The following is a 13,521-nucleotide window of genomic DNA, read 5'->3' on the forward strand; positions in this document are numbered from 1 at the left end:
CAGTAGGGACCTTAAGCAAACCACGACAGCGACGGCAACGAGGACATGGAAAAACAATAGATTTAATTAACAAAACAATAGCTCAGCACATGCGTTTGAAAATTTTGTACATTTCATAGCCGTCCCATGCAAAACAACAACGTGAAATCACCACAAATTACGTCGTCTGCAAACCTAAACTGCGACGGCAAGTTGTTTTAATTTCCATTTGGAACTCAACGCCTCTTTTATACGTTATGCTGAAGTTGAGGTGTGGCGCCGTATGAGACGGTGAACATATTCAGCCATTTTTGAAATTCTAATTAACGGCAGAAATTCATCTTTAATTGAAGTCTTCACTGGCGTTGCTGTCCTGACTGCTTAAGGTCCCTATTATTACAAATGTGTAAAACATGCGCAACGAGTAAAAATACTAAAAATACTACACACCAAAATGTCTAATAAGTTATTTATTACCTAACTTTTTTCTGCCGAGTGTTTCTGCTCATTTTTCATAAGGCGGGAAAAGTAAAGCGGATAGTTCACAAACAGCTCACTTTTTTTTACAGTACATAATAACCAACTGTACAATATCGCAGGATATTTGTGATTTACTTGTGCTCTATTCGCGCCATATTTGTACACTTTACGCAGTTTGATATAATTTTGAGATGAAGGATTTTGTTCTATAACTTGAAATGTTTGAATGAAGGACCATTCGGAGGTCAAAAGATAGCACGCACAGTTGTTTTAATATTCTTTTTTGTACTTCCCTAAGTTTAAGATTTCATTTTAACTCCACCCAACTAATTGAAAGTCGTCCGTCTCGTGATTTTGAAATTGTTACTTTTAGTTAGATTAGCAGATGTTACCACCTTCAGAAAATACCAAATAAACAATATTATTCAGTCTCAGGATAAGTTTACATAGGTAAACAGCCTCGGTGCGGTTAAAGCCGAGTAAAATTTTAGTCAATGAAGATATATTCCATGATATAAAAATAGCCCCAACCAGTCAAATCATATCAAGAAATAATCAAACACTTTTATTCATTATGCGGAACGTTATCCTATGGTTCGCAGCTTACATTTTGTTGTTGTTATTATTGATTATAGGGACTTGTCTCACAACCAATTAAAGGATCTATCTCCAGAAGTTTTTGGCGGAATTTACTGGTCCTTTTCTTCAACTTTGACGCTGTAAGTAAAGACTGTTGAACTTTGATTGTATAATTGTTTACAGGGACCAAAAGTAGATCAAAGTCTGTAACTTACCCAGGTAAGTGTCGGGATGAAATGGGAGGAAGAAAGGGTGCATAGATGCTGAGCTGACTCCTCGCAAACCCATTAAGTGTTGCATACAGGAATGACAGCGAGGGGGCCGTACATGCTTGGTGAAAAGCATCAAGCGACGTAGATCTAAGTCTGCGAAATTAGAAACCATAATTTCTTTCTGTCATGAAAAAAAAAAAAAAAACTAACATCTCTTTCATAGTGCATAAGATAAAGGTGAGGACACCGTGAAAATTTACCTGTCACTGAGCGTGATCCGCCGGGTAAATGAGATTGTCGAAAGAAATAATGTCATCTGAGAAAAACGTTTTATAAACGTGGGCGTTAGTCATCAAACGAAATCAAGCACATGCATAATCACGTGTTATTTGAATAACTAAAGCTCGACCCTTTAATTGGTCAGCTCCGTGTTATATATCGTTTTATTTCCAAATTTTTAACAGTTCGTTAGTCTCTTTTGGTTGATTTTGATCCGTCTGTCATAATACAGGGTCTTTTGATTTAAATTAACAGCGGCTTAGACAATTTCACTCAGATTTTGAAAGTTCACACCAGCTTGGTATCGTACTCTTGATTCTAAAGTTACCTTTAGCAAAATTGATACTTTTTTTTATCATAATTTAACTCTCTCATGGCTATTGCGGCTCATCATGTGACCCCAACTTTTGTTCCTCAATGATTTCCATAACATACACCAGGCAGTATAGCTTGTGGAAAGTGCGGCGTCACTGACAGAAATAATGTGACTTCGTGAACGCCTTTGGTCGAGCATCATGACTGGATGCTCAAGATAAATAGCCACTTAGACAGTAAGATTGTCGCGCTCGGTGGCGGAATGGAGACGAAACTGATCATGCAAGCGCTTAACCTAAGAGTCTTACTTCGAGGGGGTGAGGGGGCAGGGCGAAGGAATTACCTCTGAGCTGACTGACTAACGACAAAGGGAAAATATCAGTCAATTATTTCTTGACACCAATAATGAGCAGCAATTGGACTTGGAACGAGTCAGGAGAGACTTAACAGGAGTTTAATTTGCCTGCATATTTCCTGGAAGAATGTAAATCTAGAATCAATCCAATCAGACGCTATTAAAGCCCCAACATCTTTGGGGATTTCCGCACATGAAGGCGGGCATGAGAAAGGATTTGGTTAAGGTGATGGCTCTAATAGTTTTTTGCAGAGTAAGCCGTAACTGGGCCAGTAAACGAGTGGTCGAATTGCAAGTGAAGGAACTACTTATATTTTTGTCTGATTAGCATCCCTCTCCTAGCTCCGTCAAATTAATTTTCTCGTAAAATCTCTAGCTACGCATGCTAAGCCGGAACTTGAAAGTCCTTGTAAAGAAAAGAAGTGATCTTAAGCCTAATAATTATTCGACCCTAATAGTTGGACGGCCTTAACAATTATTCACCAAAGTGGAGGTGAGTAGTTGTTGCTAATTCATATCTGAACTAGCCAATCAACGTGCGCGAAAAGCACTATTCCCTTAGTACGTATATACTAACTTTAGTTAATGGTGTAGGAAGTTATTCCATTAACTTATTTTTGAGTTCTCATTGGACTCCGTTCATGACTGAGTGAGCGGTGTGGAAGGCTCTGTCAATTATTTGTGGTCGTCAGGGTAACTCACTTCGACTTGAGGCGACCCACCCAGCCATTATTTGTACTTAGACCATTGGAAACTCTGGTCCCTACATAAGGAGGTCATTTGTTCAGCTGACTGTCATGACTGAATGCCTAGGAATATACGAAAAGAGTCAAGGACTATTGTTTGTAAGGAGCTCTTTTTCTCCCACAATCTGATAGTAATGTAATTCAGATTAACTGCGATGGTAGTGGAATTAAACTTCTTTTATTATTATTATTATTATTATTATTATTATTATTGGATTGGACCGCATTTTCTTCAGCGAGTGGCCATTTTGATTTGACATCATGAATTAAATTTGACATGATAGCGAGGTCTTGCGTGGAAAGACTGGTCTTCCGGTCATTGCAGTGAGGCTGAACCAAATTTCCACGCCGAAATGTGAAAAGAATAGAGGGTAAAATATTCCAAACTTAACTTGCCTTTAGAAAAGCTGAAGCATTGAAACAGCATCATGGGGTCGGAATTGACCAAGAAAATTAATCTCGGAACGCGTCACGTCTTCAAATCAAGTCTCACCAGAGAATACCGAAAAGTAAACATCCCATGCAGCAAACGATATGCTGTTCGTTAAAATTTTTCCAGCGCGTTGAAAATATTTGAAGGATAATAAAAACAAGAATTACTTTATAGTAGGTAAAATAGGACACATGAAGAGTGGCTTTCCAATCCGCAAATCCAAAGATTACTCGAGGTCCAGGACTGTTTATGTTGACCAGTAAAAATAGTGAGATCTGAAAGACCTTGAAAACGTTTGACAGTAAATGATGTGTTGTTTTCATTGAAGGGTTTAGTTCCCGCCGTTTTACCGTCGATGTAAACTACATCGCGACTTCTTACTGCTAGGCTAAGGAATACGCCGAGTGTTTCGTTTCATGCGATCAAGGAGCTTTGGTGAATAGTTGGGACTTTTATTTCTGTGGAATGAATCCCATTGAAAGGTTAAAAGTGTATTGGAAACTCGTTTGGTTACTATTTCACCGCTGGCAAAAACCTCTGATGTCAAACATTGGTGCATTTCTGAGATGCCATAAAATGTCCCAGAAAAATGACGACAATTTGCCTCATATAACCTGTACGAGTGTCCGTGGCCACATGATGTGGCATTTGTGACGATCTGAATACTCGGTTCTGGGCTAACATGTAGTTCAAATTACCTGAGTACTACCGCAGTTTTCTTTTAAGAGTTTGGAGATTTTTCTCTTTGTCCTATTTCTCTAATCAAATCAACAACGGGACAGTTTTTGTACCAACATCTCATGCTGTTTGCTGTTTGTGAGTTACTTTGTTGCGCTAAGGAAATTGAAATTAAACATTGGAGTTTGGATTTAGTTTTACAACGATCAGCCTCATGCCTTTGGAATCATCCGTTTTGTCGAAAATTTCCATAATGAACTCGTTGGTTATTTCTGCAGGCCTAATCGCAGAAAAACAGAATTTTTTCCTCCTAGACGACAAAATTCTTCACGATGCCGACTGCGCGGATATGTCGCGCTATGATAATACCGAACTCGCAAGGACCAATCAGAATCAGTTTTGTACGTTGGGTATATTTATCTATAGATTAACATAACAACCCACGTACCAGAGAGTAAACACAAATCAATAGACCAATATGTCTGAAAAGTTTCAGTTTATCTGAAAATTTGAAGAAAACAAAAGCAATATCGATAGGCTTGTAATCACAATATCGAAAGTGGCGAAAATAAAATTTCTAACGGACGAGGAGGTGGCTTGTGAAATTGAAGATTACCCCAAGGAAAGTGTCAAATTACTTATTTGCACAGCTATGTAGAACAGTCGTGCGTTAGGGGGGAGGGGAAAGGTGTATAGATAAAAGCCGGTTGATCCACATTCTGCACGATGACATCAAAATCTCCGTTAATCTGAAAATTCAGAAACGTCTTGAATTACTTGTAAATGTAATATTTGTATCAAATAATTTTATATTGACCAATTGCAAAACGAGTCCGTCTTGATTTTCAATAAGGAATCCCTTCAGTCAAACCTAAGTAACCGACTTTATTCAACGCTTTTCCTTGAATAATCGCCCGGGCGCTAATTTCGAATTTCGGCTGAAAGGAGGGGCGCTTATTGGAAGGAGGGCGCTTGTTAAGAAACTATTAACCGGTACTGATTAAGCTGTAATTGAAGGTTAAAGAGATAGGTAAAGTTGCAATAGAAACAGGTTCTCTTCATATCTGAGAAAAAGAAGGAGGAAGGGGGCGGTGGTTTACTCGAGGGGCGCTTGAAACGTAGCAAAACGAGACTTTCTTTTGCAAGGAGTTATATGGAGTTATAGGTTTTATCTAGTAGCGCAGTTCTAATATTTGATGTGATGATTTCTTATTGACAGGGACTTATCCCATAATCAGTTGCAGGACTTACCCTCAGAAATTTTCAGAGGGCTTTCGGGGCTCGTCAGACTGTAAGTACCAACCAACATAAATCTTTATTTACAACTGAAATATCCACAATCGAAAAAGTCTCGTTCAGAATTCAACCACCTCAACAACTATCGGTGGAAAAAAAAGTTTGTGGCTAGCTAGCAATAAAACTCCTTCAAATTGTACGCCCCCGTCCCTCCCCCCTCCCCCCCCTCCCCTGAGCCTCTCCTCACAAACCCCACCACCCAAAAAACGAGGACTAGAAGCTGGCCTCAAAATGAAAGAGGGAACTTTGGTAACGAAAAGGGAAACTTCAGTAACATGACCGGGAACCTTATGTAACTTAATGAGCGTCTGAGAAAGGGCCGGAAAAATGGAGTAAGACCACCTCAACTTATTAAATTGGCCTGCCTGTTGCAGGATCAGCAATGTCTTGGATTATTAGCAACTGTATTATTTCCATCAGAGAATTTTATCTTGACTATTTCCATTATGAGTCCCATTTGATTTTTAATAGGCAATTTCAGTATTTCGAATAAGCATCGGAGCGCTATTCTAAAATTTCGGCTGAGAGGAGGGTCACTTCTTGGAAGGGGGGCGCTTATTAGCAAACTGTTAACCTGTACTGATTAGGCTGAAGTTGAAACTTAAAAAATTATAGATGAAGTGGCAAAGAAACAGATTTTCTTTGTATTTAAAAAGTGTGAAAGAGAAATTGGGGGAGGGCTTATTCCAGGGGGGGGCGCTTAAAATGCAATAAAACAAGACTTTTTCCCACTAGGAGTCATGTGGAGTTTTAAACTTCATCTAAAAGCGCACATCTAACTATCCGTTGTGATTATTTCTTGTTGACAGGGACTTATCCCATAATCAGTTACAGGACTTACCCCCAGAAGTTTTCTTCCGCCTTGATCATCTCCACAGAGTGTAAGTACTGACCAAAATAATCTTTATTCATTACTCTAACATCCACACGAGTGAGTCTAGGGCTCGAAAAAGTTTAACGCGGAATTCCACTACTAGCAGATGAAAAAAAGTACAATCGGTTGAGAAATAAAAAAGGCGAGCAACAGAACACCATCTGATTTTTAACCCCCCCCTCCCTCCCTCCTCAAAAACCCCACCACCAGCCATGCTAGGACTAGAAACTGGCCTCAAAATCAAACTCAACCTTGTATCGAGGGTGGGTAGGGAAGGCAAAGACCAGGCAACCAGGTAAATACAAGTTAAAACAGACTTTTTGCCACCTTATCTTAGAATTTCAGCAATTTTTAAGCCCCAGGAGCAGTTGTTATCAGAGCCCAATAACGACACGAAAATTTTGTGATGGGACATTCATTTGGATTCGGGTGCATTTATCGTTAAGTGACTCGGTAATTCGTTCAGTTTACTAAACATAATTGTTAATTTCTGTAATGTAAATAATACGGACCCACCCAGGCTGGTGAATAACATTGTTTTCAAAGAGTCAAACGAATGCTTGCAAAAAGAGCCTGAATGATTTAGGACTGTATTTACCGCAAGATCCTCCCGGCCATAAACTGAAAAAAATTTTGCCGAGTAGATAGTATAGAATAAAGAGGTGATGCAAATTAAAGAGAGAGGCTTCACCCAAACAGTTTTATTTGCGTAAAGATAAAGGTAATTTAAAGAGCCTCCAAGCAATCTTTGCAACATGACTATCATGACGATGTTTTCTTTAAAAACAATCAGTGAACTTAAGGAGAGTATTATACACTTCCATTGGCGATTAATCCACGTAGATTTATCGCTGTTTAGTTTTAGGAGACAAAGAGAGTCAGTGTCACCATTTTTAAATGTATGTTTTGAAGTTGTGAGAGTCTGTTTGTTTGTTTGCTGCAACGGCGTGCGCAAATCTTGTCGTTCTTACACCGAAAAACTGAAGTCAAATGAGGCACTATTCAGACACAAGGGGATTTAATGCTGCATTTATTCATGCCATATAAATTCCCTCAGTTTCTGTTGTGCAACTCACAATAAAAATGTCCAAATTTCAACGGACTCGCTGAAAGTGTATTTATAGTAGATCGTAGGACTAAAAACATCGGTTAGCGTCTAAAAACGATTAAATTGTTTTGGCGATTTCAGATAGTAAATTTAAATTAATATAAATGTGAACAAGTACCTCACGTTTTTACTTTCAAAGTTGCTTTTGGTGAAGGTTTCACTTACAAACAGTTTTTAGGCCGCGTTTCAACCCGTTTAATAACTCGTAATTTGCTACTACAAATTTCATTTCGATACCAGTTTTTAAAGGAATCCAAAGTGATTTTAAAGGGGAAGAGGGAGAGAGAGAGGTAGATTGATGTGGTTATTTGCTACGATAAGTGGTTATTTGCTACGTAGGCTAGTATTTGCTACGGTAGCAAACTCGGAGGGTGGGTATTTGCTCCTATGAGTGGGTATATGCTACAGTAGCAAATACGGAGTGGGCATTTGTTACGCAAAGTACATATTTTCCACAGCAGCAAATACACACAGAGAGTATTTGTTACGGTTGCAATTACGTTACTACCCAAATATGTATTTCATTGCGATTTTCTATGGATTTCGTGCAAAATGTACTCTCATGCAACAATAAATCTCAATTAAGCCTTTTCAACACATCAATTAGACTAGTTTTTGGAGGCCCAGCCTGTTACCGATCGACAGGGTGGTAATGGTATCGATTTTAGATTCTGTTTAGAAATCGGAAACCGAATAATTTCATATATGTCGTAAGAAACTTGAAGATATGAAGATAAGTGAGTTTCAGGAGGCTGTCTATTATCCTGGAACAGTTGAAGACCCAGCACGATACGGGATACTGGTAAATAATCATAAAACGGCTGGAGTGTAAGACGCAGCAGTCGTCAGGCTCTACGATGACTTGTACAAGCTAATAGAGATGTACCTAAGAACTGTAAGAAGTCAAAATACTACCTTGGATCGAAAGGTCGAGCAGGTATTCGTGCCTACTAAAGGCATACCCTTAATGTCGCCGCAAGTGTCTACTTCTGTTTACAGAACTTGCCAGCGAGAAGGTATTGCGACAAAAGGAAGGATGTGCGCAACAATAGTCAGGAAATCCCTCGCTACTGAAATGCACGCATGCATGCCCGACAAGCAGGAACATTTAGCTGCCCTGGCACAACACATGACACGAACGCAAGCAGACTACTACTGCGTCCATGAAAAAGTATCTGAGACTGATTTGGGTCGCAGAGCAGAAAAGAAGCTAGTTTCTCTGAAAACAACAGACTCACGCGAAAGAAGAGAAGCTTACCTCATGTACAAAGGAGGAAGAGGATAAACTTCAACAACTATTCAAAGAAGACATTGCAACTGGGGCTATATGAGGGTGAGCTAAATGAAAAAGTGTCGACAACAAACTTGCTGAAAGTGCATTCATTTAAAGCAATCGTCTTAAAGCTCCAGCGAATAAGCGCGGAACAAAGAAAGGACATCTCATTTCCCAGTGAGAAGATGACAAGCACAGAGAAGGTTAGCAGCTCTCTTTCCTTGAATAGGCTCGAGGGTGATGTATTTGGTCCAGTCAACGCCCCCACAAAGGCTGAGAGTGATGTATCTGGTCCAGTCAACGCCTCCACAAGGTCCGAGAGTGATGTATCTGGTCCAGTCAACGCCTCCACAAAGTCCGAGGGTGATGTATCTGGTCCAGTCAACGCCTCCACAAAGTCCGAGAGTGATGTATCTGGTCCAGTCAACGCCTTCTCCCCACAATCTGATTCCTCACGATTTTGGAGGAAGATTGCCGACGAGCAAACCAGTTATGTACTTAACTTAACGAAAGACCTGGTGGAAAATGACTCTGTGAAGAGGGAAATCGTTTGGGAATGAGTGCGAAATGATTCAAGATCACAGGAACTTAGGCTTATCACTGGTAAAGAGGACGAAGAAGAATTAATGAAATGCAAACAAACAAACTCTTATTCCGCTCACACGAGAAAGACGGTTACAACACAAAGAGAAAAAAAAACAAAAACGAAATATGTATGCTAATTTAAAAAAAAAAAGTTTGAATAACAAAAGGAAAAGAAACACCTGGGCCAATCATAAGTCAAATGAACAATTCCTGTGAAATATATCAACTTCAAATGACAACGGTCAAATCATAATATACATAAAAACAACCCTCCCACTTTTGACGTTGCTTATTTGAAAGTCTTCATACCCAGCTTAGTAACAAGTTTCTCAAAGCGATGCTTAGGCAAAAGTTTCGTAAGGATGACAGCAATCATCTCGTGTGTACCGATGTATTTCAAAGCGAACGAAGTGGTAACGTATACCGATGTGCTTTGTCCTGGCATGGCCCACGGGATTCTTAGCCATCGAAGTAGCCCCTTGGTTGTCTTCATATATTTCAGCTTGACCCTCTGGAGGTTCTCCCATGTATGCCAACAACCTTCGAAGTCAGACTGCTTCCTGAGTGGCCGTACTGAGTGCTACATACTCTGCTTCTGTTGTCGACAATGCGACGGTAGCCTACTTTTTGCTTAGCCAACTTACTGCCCCACCAGCCAGTGAGAATACGTTTAATGAAGTGGAATGACGGTCATCCACATCACCCGCCCAATCTGCATCTGAGTAACCAATAAAATTTCCATCAGTATTTGTATCTCAATCCGAGATATGCAGTTGCTTTCAGATATCTGAGGATTCGCTTTGTTGCTGTTAAATGATTTTGTGTGGGATTGGCACAGAACTTCGACACAACTCCCACTGCTCGGACGATGTCTGGACGAGTTGCAATTGCAGCATAAAGTAGGCTTCCTACAATCGATTGATATGAGGTCACATCAACCGGTCTGCTAAAACCATCTTCCTTTTGTAGCTTGACGTTCAAATCAGCAGGTGTAGACACCGGTTTTGCTTTAGTTTGCCCAGACTTCTCGAGCATCTTTTCGAGGTAGTGCCCTTGATGAAGGAAGACTTGCTTGTTTTTCACATCTTGAACGACACAGACTCCGACATAGTAATGCAGCGCTCCCATATCTTTTATCTTAAACTGCAGCTTTAGACTGTCTTTGTCACTTCGAATTCTCATCTCCGTGATTTTTCTTGGTAGAATCATCAGATCGTCAACGTGAACTCCAATAATAGTTAATGCATCCTTTCTGATGAATACGCACGAATCTGCAGAGGCTTGAATAAAACCAATCTTCTCAATGCTTTCCCGAAAAACTTTATTCCAACGACGGGAAGACTGCTCTAACCCATACAGCGACTTCTCTAGATTGCATACCAGATGCTCCTCCCCAGGTTTCACGTATCCTTCCGGCTGCTGCATGTAAATTTCTTCATCAAGTTTACCGTTGGGAAAAGCTGTTTCTACGTCCATCTGGTGAATCAGCAATCATTCTGAACTGCAAACGCTAGCAAACAACGTATTGAAGAGAAACGAACTACGGGCGAAAAGGTTTCATCATAGTCGATACCATATTTCTTGGTTTAACCCTTGGCCACTAGGCGGGCTTTGAATCGTTCCACTGCACCATCGCAGGAGTGTTTCAGGTGTAAACACCCATTTGCATCCAACAGCTTTCCGTCCTGGAGGTAATTCAACCAACCTCCACGTCTTGTTTTCAATCAGCAAATTGTATTCTGAATCCGTCGCGACTTTCCACTCTGCAGCGTGATCACCTGATCTTGCTTCTTGTATAGTTGTAGGTTCATCAATCCCAGAAAGATGATAGGCGACATGATGTACGCGGTGAGTTGCCGTCTCTGCGTATTCGTCATAACCATATCTGACTGGTGCTTTTCGTGTTCTTACTGACCGTCGAGGTCACCCTGGCGGGTCTGCTTCTAAATTCCTCATTTCTTCTTGTTCGCCTTCATCTTATCTAGAGATTACTTCGTTTTGCTCTGCTTCCTCGCACCTTGGGTCTGACACTGTTGTCATGGCTCGCTTCTGGCCGAAATCGTTTTCATTAAACTCCACATCTCTTCGGATATACATCTTTCGGTTCGTCTCATCAAAAAGAAGATATCCCTTTGACGTTAAGCTGTAGCCCCCGAAACGCATCTTCCTCGATTTCTTGTCAAGCTTTTCGTCGTTCACTGTCTGGTACTTGGGCATAGGCCATACACCCAAATACACGTGGCCCACATCTAGTTTCCTTCCATGCCACCGCTCATAAGGAGTTTCATTCTCTTTTACCGCCACAAAGGTTAATCTCTGGAATAAATTACTTTTTCATTGTTTCCGTCGATATTAAAGAATAAATGTTGTAGAGCTCGAGGCTTAGTGAAATCGCGTTTTCCATTCAATAAAAATATTTAAAACTGGTGAGCAAAAACAAGTAGCAAATACTGACTCGAGAATCTAGAGAGGGAGGGAAAAGAGAGAATTAATAAATTATTTATCGTCTAAATGTCGTGACCGAAATATTTGCTAATAAATGCTGTTAGGCGCACTAAGCGACTCAACACGCAAAGTATTGGTCTAACGCGTCAGCTTTAAGTGCACGCGATTGTTATGTCTATCGCTTCCCTGTCATCCGGATCCGCCCTCAGTCTCGCTACTAGAATTATTACACCTCTTTGAAAGTTGTTTCACTATTTTAAGACTAGACCTGAAATTATACCACCTACATCGCATCAGCATTTATCTACGTTAATTTAGCGACGCAATACATCTGAGAATACAATCAATTGGTAAAATGTTGGCAACAAACGTACAGCATATATAGCTATAACTCGACCATCGTTTAGGTGATTTATCAAACTCATCGATCCATATACCAAGAAAGATAATTTTTTCCGATATGTTTATTAAATCAATTCCTGTGCTTACCTGCACTTTTGCAAACATTTGATATATCATTTGTGGCAGTATATTTGTTGAAGATTGATGTAAAGAAAACCTTGGAAAACGGGGGAGTAATGAAAGACAAAGGAATCACCTAAGGTTTTGAAACTGACCTGTGCCCTTTCTGTTGCTGTTTCTTTGCTTTTTCAATTGCAAATTTTTTTTCTTATTATTATTTTGCTTTCGCTCTCAGTTTTTTTTTTTGCAGTTCTGCAGCTAGCGCGACAAATAATCCTTCAGTTCATAGTCCATTGTAACCGTTCATAGTCTGCCGGCTCTTTTCCCGCACTGCACTTGTTGTCCTTATTGACATGATTGTAATTCATCCTCTCCTTTTCAATTAAATTATTTGACAACTTTCTGTTCCTCACTTTTGGAGCATTATTTTCGTACGTTTTATATTCACGGGAAGCACGGTTTTTGCATTCAGTCTTAAGTATAATTCCACGATTCAATTTCTTTTTAAAATTAAGCTAGCAGGTGTTATGGCTGAGTATATGCTTACATCAGTCAAATTCACCCATTGCCATAACATCTATTTCATTTGGTTGCCTGAAAATAGTCGCAAAATCCTTGTAAAAAATGCCAATATATCTTGGAGCAAGATTTTCCTGATTTCATCACGTCACGCAAAAAAAGATGCAGAGTTTCGGCTCTGACTTTTGTTCCTATCAATTTTTTTCGCACGTTTGTTTCATTCGAGGGATGTTAGTGCATACCACTTTCTTTTCTAGTCTATGAGGCTTCTCAACAGGGGTTGAAATGACAGAGCGCGAGCTTGATCAATTTCTTTGACGCGACATTCTACCGTACCCATCCACAATATTTCTTTCTGCTGCTTTGGGAGTAATGATATGACAGTCAAAGAAATGAAAACCTGTGCATCGTACGCGTGGTGTTATTTAACTATGTTAGATGTTTCTGTTTATTACTATCTATAGTTTAACTTAAATAATAAGCTTTGTTTACTGGTGTTGAAGATGCACTACTCCTCTATAATTAACTTCGAAGTAATTTTACATTAAAAGGAGACCCAAGTGATTCCTATCAAGAGAGCAGATGAAGCTTCTACTGGTTTTGTTATTTTTGAGTATTACAAGATTCAAAGGGTTGGAGATTTGCGGATTGCATCCTCAGGGAATTGACAAGCCGCACAGACAAACCGACTTACTTTGACTTAAACTCAAAGCTTCGTTAGCCCCAGAAAATCCATTTCCTTATAATGATTTCAGAGTGAGTCACGAATAACTGAAATTTCATGATAAAGGGTTCACCTTGTTTTCTCTTTTATAGTGACTTGTCCTATAACCAACTGGAACAACTGCCTCCAAAAGCTTTTTTTTAAATGCTCTTCCTTCAAGAACTGTAAGTAGAACATTT

General features: G+C 39.8%; 1 protein-coding gene across 4 annotated transcripts in view; it reads left to right on the top strand.

Moving 5' to 3' along the window:
- LOC149050794 (uncharacterized) overlaps positions 1 to 13,521 on the top strand; it is a 29,741-nt gene that overhangs the window by 5,564 nt on the left and 10,656 nt on the right. For 3 of the 4 annotated variants that reach the window (XR_016184388.1, XM_089198326.1, XM_089198329.1), the window contains 4 exons: positions 1,095 to 1,178; positions 5,276 to 5,347; positions 6,162 to 6,233; positions 13,435 to 13,506. Coding sequence is in view for 3 of the 4 variants with exons in the window: in XM_089198326.1 (XP_089054452.1) it covers positions 1,095 to 1,178; positions 5,276 to 5,347; positions 6,162 to 6,233; positions 13,435 to 13,486 (280 nt within the window). In the remaining variant the exon portion in view is untranslated. Of the gene's footprint in view, positions 1 to 1,094; positions 1,179 to 5,275; positions 5,348 to 6,161; positions 6,234 to 13,434; positions 13,507 to 13,521 lie in introns of those variants that run through there. The other variant, XM_089198327.1, reaches the window with a different exon arrangement.

Source organism: Pocillopora damicornis, chromosome 2 (genome assembly GCF_964200805.1).
Source record: "Pocillopora damicornis chromosome 2, jaPocDami1.2, whole genome shotgun sequence".
Lineage (NCBI taxonomy): Eukaryota > Metazoa > Cnidaria > Anthozoa > Scleractinia > Pocilloporidae > Pocillopora > Pocillopora damicornis.